The following is a 14,725-nucleotide window of genomic DNA, read 5'->3' on the forward strand; positions in this document are numbered from 1 at the left end:
TCCCTTTCTCTATTGGTCAAGAGGCGCTGTCCATCACACTTTTCTTAGCGTCGATTGGCTATCAGGGAGAGGCGGCTCCCGGTTGGTTCCCGCCCCGGCGCTGTGGGCGGTGGCGCTCGTGAGGAGGAGGAGGAGGAGGCGGAGCCGGCGGTCGCGGCCCCGGGTCCCGCAGCCGGGCTCCCGCCTCACATGGGGCCCCCGCGCCGGCTGCAGCGGCGGGGAAGACTTGTGCCGGGGAAGACTTGTGCCGGGGTGCTGAGGGGCCGCGGGTGGGGGATGTGGTCATGAAAGCCCATACCGCCCGCGGGCCCTGCAGGCGCCGCCGCTCAGGTAACGGCCGGCGCGGGGGCGGCGCGGGGCAGGTCCGGGCGGGTCGGCGGCGGCTCCCGGGGAGCGGGGCCGCTCCAGGGAAGGGGCTCCCTGCTGGCGGAGGGGTCTCAGTGCGGTGAGGTGAGCGGGGCGTTCCGGGGAGCAGGTGCGCGGAGGGGCCGCGCCGCCCCGGCGGCGGCAGGTGAGGGGCGGCGGGCGCTGCGGGAAAACCGCGCTCTGATCCCGGGGGCAAGGGTCTGGCAGCGCCCGGCACGGATCTTTGCCCGGCCAGGAGTGCCTTGGAAATGTTCGCTGTGCCAAGAGGTGTGAGGGCTTGGTTCGGGTTTTGCTGTTTAAGTGCTGCTCTGTCGGAATACGTGAATCACCCGTTAATGACAGGCTCGAGTGTTCTAGTGTATGYGCATATATGTTTGCTAATGGCCTTCAGGTGAGACGTGCAATAGAAATGTACTCTTAATGTCACTCTTAATGTTGTATTCCTTTGAGAGTCGGAAGGGTTTTTGCTTCAAGTACGGGGGACTTTCCGCTTGGGTATTCCTGTAAGTGTTGCAGTAGTAGTTGAAAGCTACAACTTCAAGAGTAATGAATTGAATTTGAAGAGTACTGAGTTGAATTTTATTTAAACCTTTCTGTTTGCCCCTCTAAAAAAAGCAACAGCTAACATTTAAGCTAGTTTATGAGAAGTCTTTGTGCTTCAACTGTTTTTTTTTTTTTTTTTTACATGTTACCGTCTTCAGCTATAGAGGTCTAAAAATAGACATTTAAATTAATGATTATATCCAAACATATATAGTTTAAACTGTAATAGCATTGTTATTTATCTCTTTAAATAAACTTAATAAAAGACTGATAGCTTTGTGAATATTTCCTGCCAGGTCAAAGGGGTGTAATACTTGCTTTTTATTTAATAGCAGCAAATCTTGAATTTAGTTATTTTAACAGAGTTCTTAATTTTTACTAATTCATAAAAATTNTTTTTTTTTTTTTTTTTTTTTAATAGAGATCAGAGTTCTAGCATATTTTATTGTCTGGAAAATCAACAGACTTACAGTTCCATGGACTTAATTAGGCAGTGGAATTTGCAACCTAGATAAGATTTTTTTATGAGAAACTCTGAAATGCCCTGTGGACTAGTCATAAACCTTTCCATTTAGTCATCATCCTTGGAAATTATTGTTGCATGCCAATAAAAATGTCATTTTCTGATTCTTGCAGTGTTCAGCTGTAGACATGGCTGAGTAATTCCATTGTCCATTCTGGTTTGTGTAAAACTTTCACGCAAAACCAGTAGTTCAAACTGAAGGCAGAGGTATGTTCTCTGTACCTGGTGGGAAGTGCTTGCTCTCCTGTGTTTTTTGYTTCGATTTGTTTTGTGGCTTTTCATTAGGATGAACAGCTGGCAATGGGGCCAAGCAAAAGATAGTGCCTGCAGAACAATCCTTGCCTTAGTTCTTAGTGTTTTTGTAACTGTGGTAGGACAGAGTTGGTCCAAAAGAGCTGCTCTGGTGGCACAGACCTCCTGTAWCCTAGTTATAGCCTTTAATTCCAGATATTTGTCTTTGCCATTGTAATCCTTTATGCAAATGGTTTCACAAACTCATGAAAGAAATGCAGGGTTAAAGGAGGGGACTGTTGTTTCTGTGTCGGCTGCATAAAAGAATGAAGCTTGTGGTTCACTTGCATCATAGGTTCCCTTTCTGTATTCTTCCTGTAGCAGACAACCATTTGCACAATGGCAAAGCTCTTTATTGTATTCTTGCAGCGCGGCATCTTGCAAACTGGTGCAAAAATAAGAGCTCTGCTAGGCAACATCAAAAAAAGCCAACGTTCATATTTTTTTTTTTAAGCCCTTTCATGCTTATTAGTTCCCTACCACATTCATTGGAATTTGTGTGTTCATCAGTAAGTCCATCTAATAATCAGCAACTGTATCACACTGGCTCCATCTGTTGTCTGTTGCCAAGTCTTCTTTCTGACTTAGATTGTAAGCTTCTTTTCATATGATCCTGTCACTTTTTGTTAAGTTGAACACATTGCTGGTAGTGGCTAAGCCACTTTCTGGTGTGATTGTCCTGTTCCTTGCACTGGAGAAATGTAACAGCTTTTGCAGCCAGGAGTGGAATTGGTTGAGATAACTTTGCKTTTGAAGGCTGACCTTGTACACGCCAGGTCTGTGGCTCTCAAACTATGAGTTACGTGTTTTCCATTGTACAGGGAGCTTCAGATTGATTTGTAAATACCAGCAGACTTCAGTGTCTACACTACCTTAAGAGCAATGGATTTGGGAAGCCCTGTTCTCACTTCAAAAAAATCATAAATTAGTGAAATCTCTGTTACTGTTCCATTTGTGCGGCCGCTACCTGCAATARAAAAGGTACTTGGTGTTTCACTGTCAGGTGAAGCCAGAAACACAGGTTTGTGTTTCGTAAAGATAGGCTACAGAATATGTCTTAAATATTTGTGGAGATGATGCTTTTAACTGGAAAATACAAATATTGACTGTCTTGTGTGATGATGCATAAAGATTATGTCCAAGAGAGGTCAGTCAGGTATGAAATTCAGCCTGTTTACTTTATCTTCATCCCTCTTTCAGGCATTCATGTTCTCTTTTCTTGCCTTTGCTGTSCTGAATTGTCTCAGTGGCTGCATTGAAACAACAAAAGTTGCTTCCAGTCTCATGTGAAGCCCTCAGTGCTAATAGAGCTGTCAGCCCTCATGGTAAACCCAGCGGASAGGCTGAGGGGGAAATTCCTAGATTATTGAGATGTTACAATRCCTGTTGGTATTAGAAGGCTTTGATTCCCTTTCTTTTTTTTTCAGAGCTCAGCAAATGTCAGCCTGCTGACACCTGGAAGGCATGAGCAGCTTCTCAGTGTCTTTTCTGAGCTCTGTTTTGTTAAGCAAACATAATGTATTAAAATTATCCATTTGAAGCAGCAGCTGGGTCTTGTACATGATCTACTTGAGTGGTTATTTAACTCTAACGATGCTTTGTTACTAGGCTAGAGCCTGTCTGCACTGTGGATTGGAGTGACTAAAACCAGGCTAGAGAGGAATGGATTGTTGCAAGGTATTCAGTAGAGCTTTAGTTTTCTATTTGTGATTGGACCCTAAAAAAGGTTGGTAATTACATTGTGGGCATAAGGATCAAGTGKTTTTCTGTTTGTTTGTGAGCTTTTAATATTCCCCCTCAGTTATATTAGCCTTCTAAATATGTGCTAGGATTTATGCCTATGCCTGATGAAAATATTTTTAAACCTACAACCTTGGCCCTGAATCCCGAGCTCTGCAGTAATAGCTGGTCTCTCTTACTCATTTCAAACTTGGCTACAGTTGCAAAATAAATGAACTGTTTGTTTCAGCTCAGCCTCTCGTGGAAGTTTGTTTGCATTATAAAACTGTGATGCAGTTCAGCAGACTTCCAGTTTCTGCAGTGGTGTAATATGTGTAATGCAGGTCTCTTCTGAGGAATGTCAGTCCTAATTTGTAGGAAGCTTATGCTGTGACAGTACTGGCTAGAGCTGGGAATTATCCTGTACAGTGGAGATGAAATTAAAGCAAAATGTTATGTAAGTGAGAATAGAAAATATTGGGATTTTCATGTTCAAATGTAGTGTTGTAACTAAGACATAAACTGAGCCTAAAGATTTGTCACATAAAGTAGTTAAAAAAGACTTCAGGTTCAGAATGAGCTGGGCCAAACATAGTCTGAGCTCTGGTATTTGTAGYTACCTCATCTGTAAATATTTGATATTGTCTTCCTCTCAAGGATAAGAAGCTAAGTTAGGGACAAACCAAGGAACTTTGTGTGTTAGGGAAGCAAGTGACAGCAGCTGAGAACAAAATTGTTGAGCGTCTGATTCTCTTTACCTGTTCATTTTCATTTATTGTGTTTAATTTTTAAACATTTTTTTCCTTGTTTTTATTTTTTTTCTTCAGGCTATGGACCTCAGTCAGTTGAGTCTTTGGGGGGATAATTTTGTTCTTTACATTTCTTTGAAGCCCTTCTGAAACTTGCACAGTACTACAATGAAGTCTTCTTCCCCCTCAAGTTATTATTTTGTTAAGTGGCACTTGCCAGCACAATTCCTTTAATTCCTTTATGTTTTTGTAGTGCTGGCTATTGAAGATATATCAGACTAGAAGTTTAAATAGTTAACTCTTGGCAAATGACTTTTGTCAAAGCTTTGGCATCTTGTTCTTCAGAAAACTTGTTCAAATTAATAACATGCGTTCACCAGATTTATTGCTTTCCAGGCTGAATGCCTAGCGACCGTCTCTGTGTCTAAAAATGGTTGTTGTTATTAGGGCCATCTTTTAGGAAATTTTGAGTTTGACATTTGAGTGCAAATATGCACATATTTATAAAGATACTGGGGACAGAAAACCTCTTARTAATGAGTTGAATTTTTCTTTTGAAGGATCTTTTTTATGCTCTGAGGCATTAAAGGGATGCTGCTGAAGTTGAGGAGCTTAAACCATTTTTATATCTATGAAGTATAAAATGTTAATTACTGGCTATTATATGTCACTTGTAGGTTTGACACTAATGTGTAGGGTATAACTTGATGTGTTGTTGTGGGGTTTCCATCTTTAACTAATTGCAGGCTCAGGCACTTATTTTGAGAGGTAGATCTCTAATTAACCACATTAATGCTGATAGTAGTTGTGTTTATAGTAATTTCTACAATTAAAAAATCAATGCATTCATGCAGTGAAGAAACTGATCTTAGTAAATGGATTTTTTTTTTCTTCAAGGTGTGTTTTGGTAAGACAAGAAATTTAAATGTAGTAGGGCATGAACCATTCTGAAATTCTGCTTTTCAGTAATGAAAGAAGTGGACAAATWGGACAGATACGCATTTTGAGAGGTGAATTTTAGAATTATTTTTGTCTTGGCAGAGTGGGGTGCATTTTTTTTTGTATAAGAATGTCAGAAAAATTGTTCTGAAAGAGGACAATTTATTAGGAGAGAATTTGTTAGGAGATGTTTTTTCTAGTGTGTAGTGTCTTTTAACTGACTGTTGAGCATAGCTTATGAGTTTTTAAGCTGAACCTTAATATGAAAAAAACCACCCATCAACCTTTTAGTTGGTTACAGGATTTGCAGGATAGTGTTGGATTCTGTTCAGTGCACTTTAATTAACCATACAAGGTAGTAAATTAAAGTACCTCAGACTGACTTGACAGTCAATTAAACCTTGGTTGATTTCATTGAGAATGTGATCATTAGTGTAATTGGCCAAAATGACAGGAGGCCCACTTGGAATTGTGCCCACTTGAAATTTTCCTCTAATTCTGTGTATGCAATCCTGGGCAGGATAATAGACAAATGGAGCTGTATCCTAATAATTTCCAAGGATTTTGTGTAGCTGTCTGGAAATADGGTAAACTCTAGCAGGCAAAAATGAAGGAATGGGTTACTTGGGAATCCAGAWGGCAAAACCTTTTGGGCTTTATTTTGTACGAATTACATTGAACCTCTTCTTTCATTGTGTAATTTGTATAGAGTTTTGCGAAGTTCACCATGTGATTTCAATCAAAAGGATGTGTAAATGTGTGAGGGAGATTTTTTTGCTTTGTTAAATAGATGTAGAAACTGTGTTGAGGCCATCTTTTGATAATGGTATCTGGATACTTAGGAGATTTAGGCTTTTCCTCCTGTTTAATGCAGCTTATCTAACTTGGCATCTTCCTCTAGGAAAGACAACAGCATTCCTTCCTATTTTGTTTTCTCATTAAAAAAAAAATCTTGCTTTGCCTGCAAATTTAAACTGTGTAGATGTGTTGTTTCACTGGATTTATTGGGGGGTTCTGCAAGTTCCACTTTCCAAGGAGCAGTGATCCTATGGTATCTTGTGATACTGGATTGTCAGGTTGAGCATTTCTGGGGGCAAATGCTTTCCTCCTTCCATGTCAAGTGTCTGSTGCATGTGGGTGCAACTCTGATGGAAATAAGTTCTAAAAAAATAGTTTCCTCAGTTAGAGTAGGTTTTCTGGTCAGTCTTCAAAGATAACTTGCATCTCCTGATCCAAAAAATTAGTTGGTTTCCTCTGTCTGTCCTCCTTCCGTAGACAGTTCTTTCTTTATGTCCTTGAAAAGTAACGAAGAGATAGCTTGTCCTTTTCAGATCAAAAGGAATTATTTAAGCGCACCATGGAATTTCCTAGGCATCTTGTGTATAGCTGAGGAGGTTCTCTGGACTATTTTTTTCCATTGAGGAAATGTAACAGGGTTTTTCTTCCTCTGGTGCTTCTGTGCCTCTTCCAGACCCTCAAGGCTCCTGAGTCAAGAATACAAGATCAGAAACTGGATCCTGATCTCCTATGTGGCAGCTGGCCACCATCGTCTGAAAAGTGCAGTAAGCTCAGGCATGTGGGAGTCTGCATACAAAATTCTGTAGGAAAACCATGAGGTGGGATTTGTTAGAGATTAAATTTTCATAATCAGGCCTTGGTAAGAGTCTTTTACCCACTGACATCCATTTAGAGAGGTGTTAAGATGTTTGAAATAAACACCCTTCTGTTTTTGGAGAGGACAACCTCAAATTAATTCCAGACAGTTGAACAGAGCTTATTTCTGAAAGCAGTGAAGGACTATGTGTTTGCCTGATGTGTTGGCACAGAACATCTCTAAAAGATATACTCCATACAAAACAAGGCTATAGCAGCACTGCTTTATTTTCAGAGGACAGCTGGTGTGCCTCTGTTTTAGAAGCTTTTCAAATTTAGTGYATTGTTCAGGTTCTGTACATCTGTGTAAATAGAAGTAACTGCCTGCCCTGTGGTTTTGTCCACCTTTAAAAAAAAATTTTGTTTCCTTCCTCTCTAGTTTTTCATTCACCCTGAGGGGGGCAAAAAAAAGTATCCTCTTTGTGACTGTTCACTTTGTTCAGGCTTTGTAGGTGGTCATCAAATTGTTGTAAATGAACATTTAAGTTTGGAAAAGATGAATAACCTCCTAAGTCYAAGGTTTAAAGAAAAGTATGACACCTGTCAAGTTTTCCAGTCCAAGCTGAATTTGATGGGCTCCAGAGTCAAGCCAAATTTGATGGGTTCCAGAGTCATCCTGATTACTTCATCATCCTCTTAAAAAGAAAAAAAAATGTTGGTTCCCCTCCCTTTTTTTTTTTTTCATTTACTCCTACTTGGCAAATGTAGCTTGTTTCCTGTGTTTTCAGTTAAACTGAAATTAATATAGCTTTTAAAAATATCTTTGTGGGGAAAATTTGTCTGACAGATTGTTATTAGAATACTTTGTTTTTGTAGCAGGGTTGTAGACGTTTTTATAACTTGTGGGCTAGGTGTTCAGTGGATGTAAACTTGTGTTCCTACCAGGTAGGGAGTTGGTCTTGGAACACTCATAAGAGGAAGCTTTAAAAACAAGGTTTTGATGATTCAAGCTAGTAACTTTCCTTATGTCCATTGAAAGTCAATCTTTAATTTTTTTTTTTTTAATAGTTGGGGATCCCTTGTTTACTCCTGAAAGTGAAATTGTTTCTTGCATTAGCAGTAGATTGGTTACCAACTGCAATTGAAGTAAAACAAAATGTTACATTTTGTGGGTTTCCTCCTGCTTGGTTGCTTGCTGTAGCAACCAGAACTTAAATAAAAAAAGAAAGGGTTGGGGGAAGGGAATGAAAGTTGCTGGTTACCAGTTAAATTTTGAGTTTCAAGCCTGTTGGTCTTGGAATAGCCAGAGCATAGGGTATTCAATGAGTCTAAAGGAAAAGTTCATTAAATTGCTGTCTTTACTCTTGATGTTGTGTGGTGGTTTTCTTTGGGTTTTTGTGCCCCTTCTTGGATATCTTTCTTATTCTCTTGAACTGGTGTGAGCTTTGTTGGAATCCTATCAGTCTTGTTAGATATCTTCACAATAATGGTAATCTCAATTTCTTGTATTTTAGGATGCAACAAGAGTAGAGAAGCCAGCAAATTACCTAAGATGTGAGAAATCCTCCCGTAGTGAAATAAAAYCTTGTTTTCAAAATGGACCGAAGTAAGCGGAACTCAATAGCGGGATTTCCACCACGCTTGGAGCGCACTGAAGACTTTGATGGTGGCACTGGAGAAGGGACTGCATCGCAGATAGGAAGAGTTTGTACCTCTTCATACAGAGCCCTGATAAGTGCCTTTTCCAGACTTACTCGTCTTGATGACTTCACATGTGAGAAAATTGGCTCTGGATTCTTCTCTGAGGTGTTCAAGGTATGTGTTTTAGCTTTTTCTTCTCAATATGGTTTGCTTCATGTTTGATGATGAGTGTTGGCCCAAGTACTTTCCACTGGTGTCAATTGTTAGTCCTCATATTTGCTTCATTCAGGATGAATGAGTGGTGAGGAACTTTTGGGCCCCAAGTATTTCTTCTATCACTCCTCCAACTGTTTTTTTGTCACTTATAATTTATTTGAGGAGTTGCAGAGCTATTTGGGAAAAACAGAAAAAGCTAACAGTAATTTATTTTTTGACCTCTGCTGTGTATTTTTGCATTTATGTAGTGTGTTAAACACTGGTGGCTGTTGGTTCTCCCATATGTAAGTGTAAATGTCTTTAATTTAGTTAGTTTATTGATTTTTGTGGGATGGTACACATTCCTTTGGTGGTCTTTGCCTCACGACACTTAGATGCATGTGTTAAGGAGTTCCATACATGGTTGCTGAATTTGGAACCACGGATTTTATTACACTGAAATCACAGTACAGCTAGGTACTCTTCTCTATCTGCTTTGCTGCTTATGCCACACTTCTAACTCAAATAATCAGAGATTGGTTTGAAGTAAATAATATGAAYGAGAAAATCTGATGCTGTCAGTTGCTGCTGTGGATATGGGACATGGAAAAGATCTTTTAAAGCAACTTGTCAAACCCTGTTTTATAGYGCTGGTAGTGCTGCTTCTGCTCTGACTGTTCTGGTATGGTTTATTGTAGAGGAACAGGACATTGAGTTGACTTTCAGGCACTGAAAAAATAACTTATTTCCTTGTTCTARTTCCTGACTTTACATGAAGTTACCCTCCACATTATTTCCATTTCAGTGAAATGCCAGAAAACTATCTTACAGTATATTGCTTCCATTCCATGACAATTCATGTGTTTTTTTTACTTGAAGTTTAACCAAAAAACCTTCTATGTGGTTTTATTGCTGTAMATAGATTTCCTGCATTAGAAAATGGAAATTATTTTAATGGTGCTTTAGTACCCAAAGGCATTCAGATCTCCATGTGTGTATCTCCTCTTGTGTAAAGGCAAGTCACTCCACAGAAGTTTTTCTGTTTAGCGAGATATATGACATTTTAGTTGTCACTAACACTTGAATTCTTTCAAATGGGTAGACATGAAGAACTTTATTGTGGGTGTGTACGAGACTTGATACAGGACATTTCTTTATAAATCCAGCTTTTGTAACGGTTGAAAACAAGGGTTTGTTTTGTGTTTTTTGTTTTTTTTTTTTTTTTTTTCTTATTTCCCTGTTTGGAAAACTTTCTGTAATGCATTTTGTAGCACTGGTTTTGCATAGAGGCATTTCCTAATGTTAGATGTTTTGAAGTTCTGTATGTTACTGGAATTCATCTTTGCAGCTTCAGGGGTGAGGTTGCTGTAATGTGTATAAAGGTACTAAAAGAAGGTTGTGTYGAAGTAACTAGGAAATAAACCAAGGTCTGTTATTTGTGAGAATTTCAGAATTCTGGTGGAGAGAAAAAGGTAGCTAAAAGGTGAATTTCCATCATTCATAATAATTGATTAATTTGAGAATATGTTGACTGAGAGAAATCTCTGATMTACAGTTTATTTTCTTGTGTGTAAATAAGTCCTCTAATTCTTAAAAAAACCTTTCCCTGCTAATTTTTGTTTCAGTGAGCCAAACTAGATGTCCCAAGGTATTGGATAGAGTTGGTGGCATTACTGTGGGAGCGATGGTGGTAGTCTGAGTATCTAGTGTCTGTTTTCCCAGAAACAACCACRGTCCTCCTGCAGGCAGACAAAGAGTGATAAAGTCTTTTCTTTTGCATCAGTTTCGACCAAAGTCTCTCTGCAGTTCTGGTGTGAAGGGGTGAGGACGCATTACGACCTTATCGTAGATGCAGTTCCAAACTCATTTAAGCTGTTTCTGTTCTGCTGTTTTATCAGCCTGACCACCTCTGTCATTAATCCTACTGTGCTGATGATCAGATTCCATGTGAGAACCTTGATGTGCTTCCAGTAAGGAGAGGCTTGTGGCTTGACACGGTTAAATTTCAGTCTGATCTGCAGGCTTGCAGCTAAATGTTTGAAGTTGAGAAAAATCCGGGGTAGTTCTAGACTTACWGTGTAAGTAATTTTACAAGACCAATGAAGCCTTCCCTTTAAATCATCAAAGGTGTCTCAAAACCTCCCATGTCTCCAGAGCTTTTTCAATAATGTATTGGTCTATTGTTTTATGAGTATCATACACTGGGTTCACTCAAGACATTTAGCAAGGAATGCATAGACTGTTTTCAGTGCTAGGGATTTTTGTTTTGTGATGTAGTTGACAATTTTTTTCAGTGATTTCTTCCCCTTTGTCCTTTTCTGTGGAAACATCTTCTAAAATATAGTCTATTGTTATGATAGAAGTTGCCTTCTCTTACCTTGGGAACAGTAGATGTTACAGTTCATATCTTTATGTTAATGGTCATATATGCTATGAATTATATTTGAACATTTCTAGTGCACCTTTATTCATAAACCTATTAAAATGCATTGTTTATTCAGAGCAGAGTATTAAACTATCACTTTGATTTTGCTAGCCCTCACTACAACATTTCAAATTCATGTTCACTTGAATATCAGATGTTGTAGAAACTAGTTTAGAAAAACTGAACTTTGTGAAAATATCAGCAATCTAGTTTGAAGCACTAACTGACCAATGCCTGTTCTAAATTTCAATGGCAAGTGCAGCACCCWGAGGTTTGCTTTTAAGATCAAACTAGGCAGAGACTGTTTGTATAAACGAACAGTGCCCAGCCAYGATACCAAACCCCTAAACTCCTAGCTGGGAAAACCAGCTGATGAAGTTGTGAGGAATTGTGAGAGAATTCAAGCATTATACTGAAATGAAGTATTGTATTARGAAATAGATAGTATTAATTATAAAATGCATGTTTTAGAACAACAGTCAGACTAAAATGCAGGATGATATTCTATTCACTTTTACTTTCGGGTTCAAAGCCAGTACTAAATATTCAAGTYGCTGTAAATTTCCTTCAGGTGTTCTTGTTGGCTCTGCATTCTGTAGCTGAACTTTTGAGACAGACGGGAAACACTGTGACATTCTGGTGTTAAAAATTGACTTTTTGCTGTTTATTATTTGTGTGTACATGAAAACGGAAGTCATTCATCCAAAATGGATTTGTGCAAATTCAGTGTSCTGTGTATTTGTATGTTGGGAAGTTGTGTTGCTGTACAGGTTGGTCACTTGGGAGTTTTAGGGTTTGGACTGTTGAGGAATGGTGAAGTCTTTCGACATCCAGGAAGCAAATAGGTCACTATAGTTTGTATCTTAAGTGTACACTTGGGAAGGTTATTTATGTGAGCAATGAAAAAGGTACATAATACTTTTAAAAGCAGTTAATAAAAAACTTGTGTAATGATGGATAGGCAGAGGAGAATATATGATTTATAAGACACAATGCAGAACAAATACCTTTTAGATCAGAAATACTAAGCAGCTGAGTATGGGTGCCTCCATAGAAAAATTTTGAGATGAAAATCAACCCTCCCATTTGATCGTATTTACTGACAGTGCCATGTGCTAAGTACTCAGTTTATGATCCCCTATAACTTGATATCCTTTCTGCAGAACTTCTGGCTAATGATTTTCTTGACTTTGTACTTGTGCAGCAGATTTACCTTTTTTTTGGTGTTGCTTCCCATTCAAGCATTTCTAAATTTTTCAAGRGATGCTTTCATTTTTGATAATCTTAGAAGTTCATCTGAGATCCACAAGCTAYTTATTTGATTATGGTTTTACATGGCTACTTTAGAGTATTTCCTTTTAGATCACATTTGTCTGGCTTATTTGTGAAGATGTCTAGAGAGGTACATTGAAGCCATATGAGAAATAAGATACAAGGAATCTTAGTGCTGATATGACTTGGAAACCTTTGAGTAATGAACGCTGGAAATATGTCAGTGCTAATCGGTGATGTTGATATACACATAATGAAACTGGCACTACCAGGGTGCAAGGCCAAATATAAATACAAAGAGAAAGTATCATACTTGTGGATGACTTAACAAGATGGGTGGTGGGTGCAAAAGGGTTGGTATCCACAGGGTGTTCTCACTGTATGTGCTTGTACTGTGAGGCCTCCTATTTGAATACCCTGGAGTGATGATCCTCAATTCATTAATTAATTGCTAGTCTTTATTTGTGTGGTCAAATTTATGTTCTCTKTGTTTCAGAAGTGCTGACTGATCAGGAAAGGTGTGCCTGTCCAAATACGTACCTTGTACCTGAGGCTAGGATCCTGTTTCTCGTATTTATTTAATGTCTTCGAGGTGTTTAAAGATAAGCAGCATCCAACTGTCTAATGTGAAAGGAGAAACCAGGCTGATGTGGAGCTGTGCTCAGAGGTTCTGTGAAGAACACTTATATAATTCTTTTTATCAAGTAGTTGTAAAGCACTTAAGGTAAAACTTGTAGTTCTGTTACCTCTAAACATACAAATCATAGATACTAGGTACAAATACTAGATAGCATTTCATTTATGATATTAAGTCTTGTGGATGCATTGTCATGCTGGTGGGCTTGATCTCTGGAACATCTTGTGGTAGATTGTGGTAGATTTGAGAGATATTACTGATCTGGTTTTCCCAGAATTACTCAATGGGAAGTTTGGGGTTTTTTTTTGTACTTTATGACTTCATTACCATTCAAATTAACATTTCTCTCTGTGTTTGTCTGTAATTTTGCAGACTTTGAGGAGTCTAGTGCAGAAATGTTTGATGCCACTTTTTTCTGTTGCCTCTGATGTAGATTTGACAGGACTTGCTARCTAGAATTAGTAGTGCAGAATAGGAACTTAACAGTAGAGTAAGCGAGGTATTAACTCATGAGCTTTCAGACCCAAAAGTTATGAGAGGTYACTTGACCAAAAAAAAATCTTGGTGGGCATGAATAGGTATATTGATGTTACACTTTGCCTATTATGTCTCACAGTTGAACTTTATGTCTAAAAATAAAGGCATTTATGAACTTCTCAAACAGTTAAGGCTTGGATGAGTTACTGGATCATCTACACACCCAGCCACATCATCAAAGGTGTTTAAATTATACCAGTATCTGGAACTTTGTCTAGASCATGTACTGACACCACATACAGCACAGGTACACCTCCCTTGCTKTTTTTTTTTTAATTCMGTTCTGAATTGAAGATCTTGAAGACAGTACCATGCCTTAGTTTTCTCAACAATGGCATGTAAAAACTATCCTTCAGCTTTGTGTCACACTCTTATGATGCACATCAGTTGTTGCTATCATGGCATTTTARTACCTTATGTTTAATGGCTGTGTATCTCCTGTGCTGTAGCCTTCAGTCCTTGTTTGTAATGGAAGTTTTTTTATTTGGGTATGTTAGTTTTTGTTCAGGTAGACCTAAGTGAAGTGGCCTTCACTGCTTAGTGAAGTGAAACAGACTACAAACTTAAAACTTTCAAATTGTTCTGAGTGGCAGCTTCCATTAGTGAGCAGGAAGRGAATGCAGAATATTGGGTAACAGGAGACCTTGCTCAGCTCCTCAGGAAACTCAGTAAAAGAATCCTGTCTTACACTTGGACATGACAAAGGAGARTATGTTCAGCTGTCAGTGGCCWGTCTGTAACCTGGTTGTAGTGGGTKGTGGCATGAAGTCAGACGYCTTACAGAAGTMTATGTATATTGCTATTTCAAAACATACGTGTATTTTGCTTAATCAATCTTATAATCTAAATTTAAAATTAATGTAAAGCTTGCAAGGGATATTATAAGAATTACTCCAGTATCCTTAGCTAAGCCAGGTATAAGTGTTTCTCGTCTGTYCTTGGCAGCTACTTTTGGCCTGTCCTTTAAACTTCCATTATAAAAGATTCTACAGCCTCCTTTGGTGTATCCAGGCTATAATTTATTATTTTTAAATGATCCTTTTATAGCTAGAACTCCCAGTTTGAGTTGTTTCTACAGCTGTTCCTTCCTATTTGCTTATTGACCCTACTAGCAACTCATTACTAACAGAGGGTTCTGTTTTCTTGTGGCATTTATTCAGAATAGTAACATGTCTGTGAGTGTGTGAAAGGAGGGAAGCAGATATTTGAATAGGTACAAAAATGAACATGCAAGGAAGAGAATACCAGTTCAGATTTAAAGGAGAGTATGACTGCAAAAAGGACATGGAAAAGGT

The 14,725-nt window shown here is 38.8% G+C and overlaps 1 protein-coding gene across 5 annotated transcripts in view; it reads left to right on the forward strand.

Annotated features, from left to right (window-relative positions):
• Positions 1-238: 238 nt before the first annotated feature.
• The window catches only part of TESK2 (testis associated actin remodelling kinase 2), a 77,695-nt gene continuing 63,208 nt past the window's right edge, over positions 239-14,725 (forward strand). The window contains exons 1-2 of one of the 5 annotated variants that reach the window (XM_057390579.1): positions 239-330; positions 8,238-8,538. In XM_057390579.1, coding sequence (XP_057246562.1) covers positions 8,320-8,538 — 219 coding nt within the window. In that variant the 5' untranslated portion in view covers positions 239-330; positions 8,238-8,319. Of the gene's footprint in view, positions 331-389; positions 451-1,376; positions 1,640-6,722; positions 6,747-7,170; positions 7,438-8,237; positions 8,539-14,725 lie in introns of those variants that run through there. The other 4 variants (XM_057390581.1, XM_057390580.1, XM_057390583.1 and 1 more) reach the window with 4 other exon arrangements.

Source organism: Malurus melanocephalus, unplaced genomic scaffold (assembly GCF_030028575.1).
Source record: "Malurus melanocephalus ecotype Western Australia unplaced genomic scaffold, MMel_1.1 scaffold_28, whole genome shotgun sequence".
NCBI lineage: Eukaryota > Metazoa > Chordata > Aves > Passeriformes > Maluridae > Malurus > Malurus melanocephalus.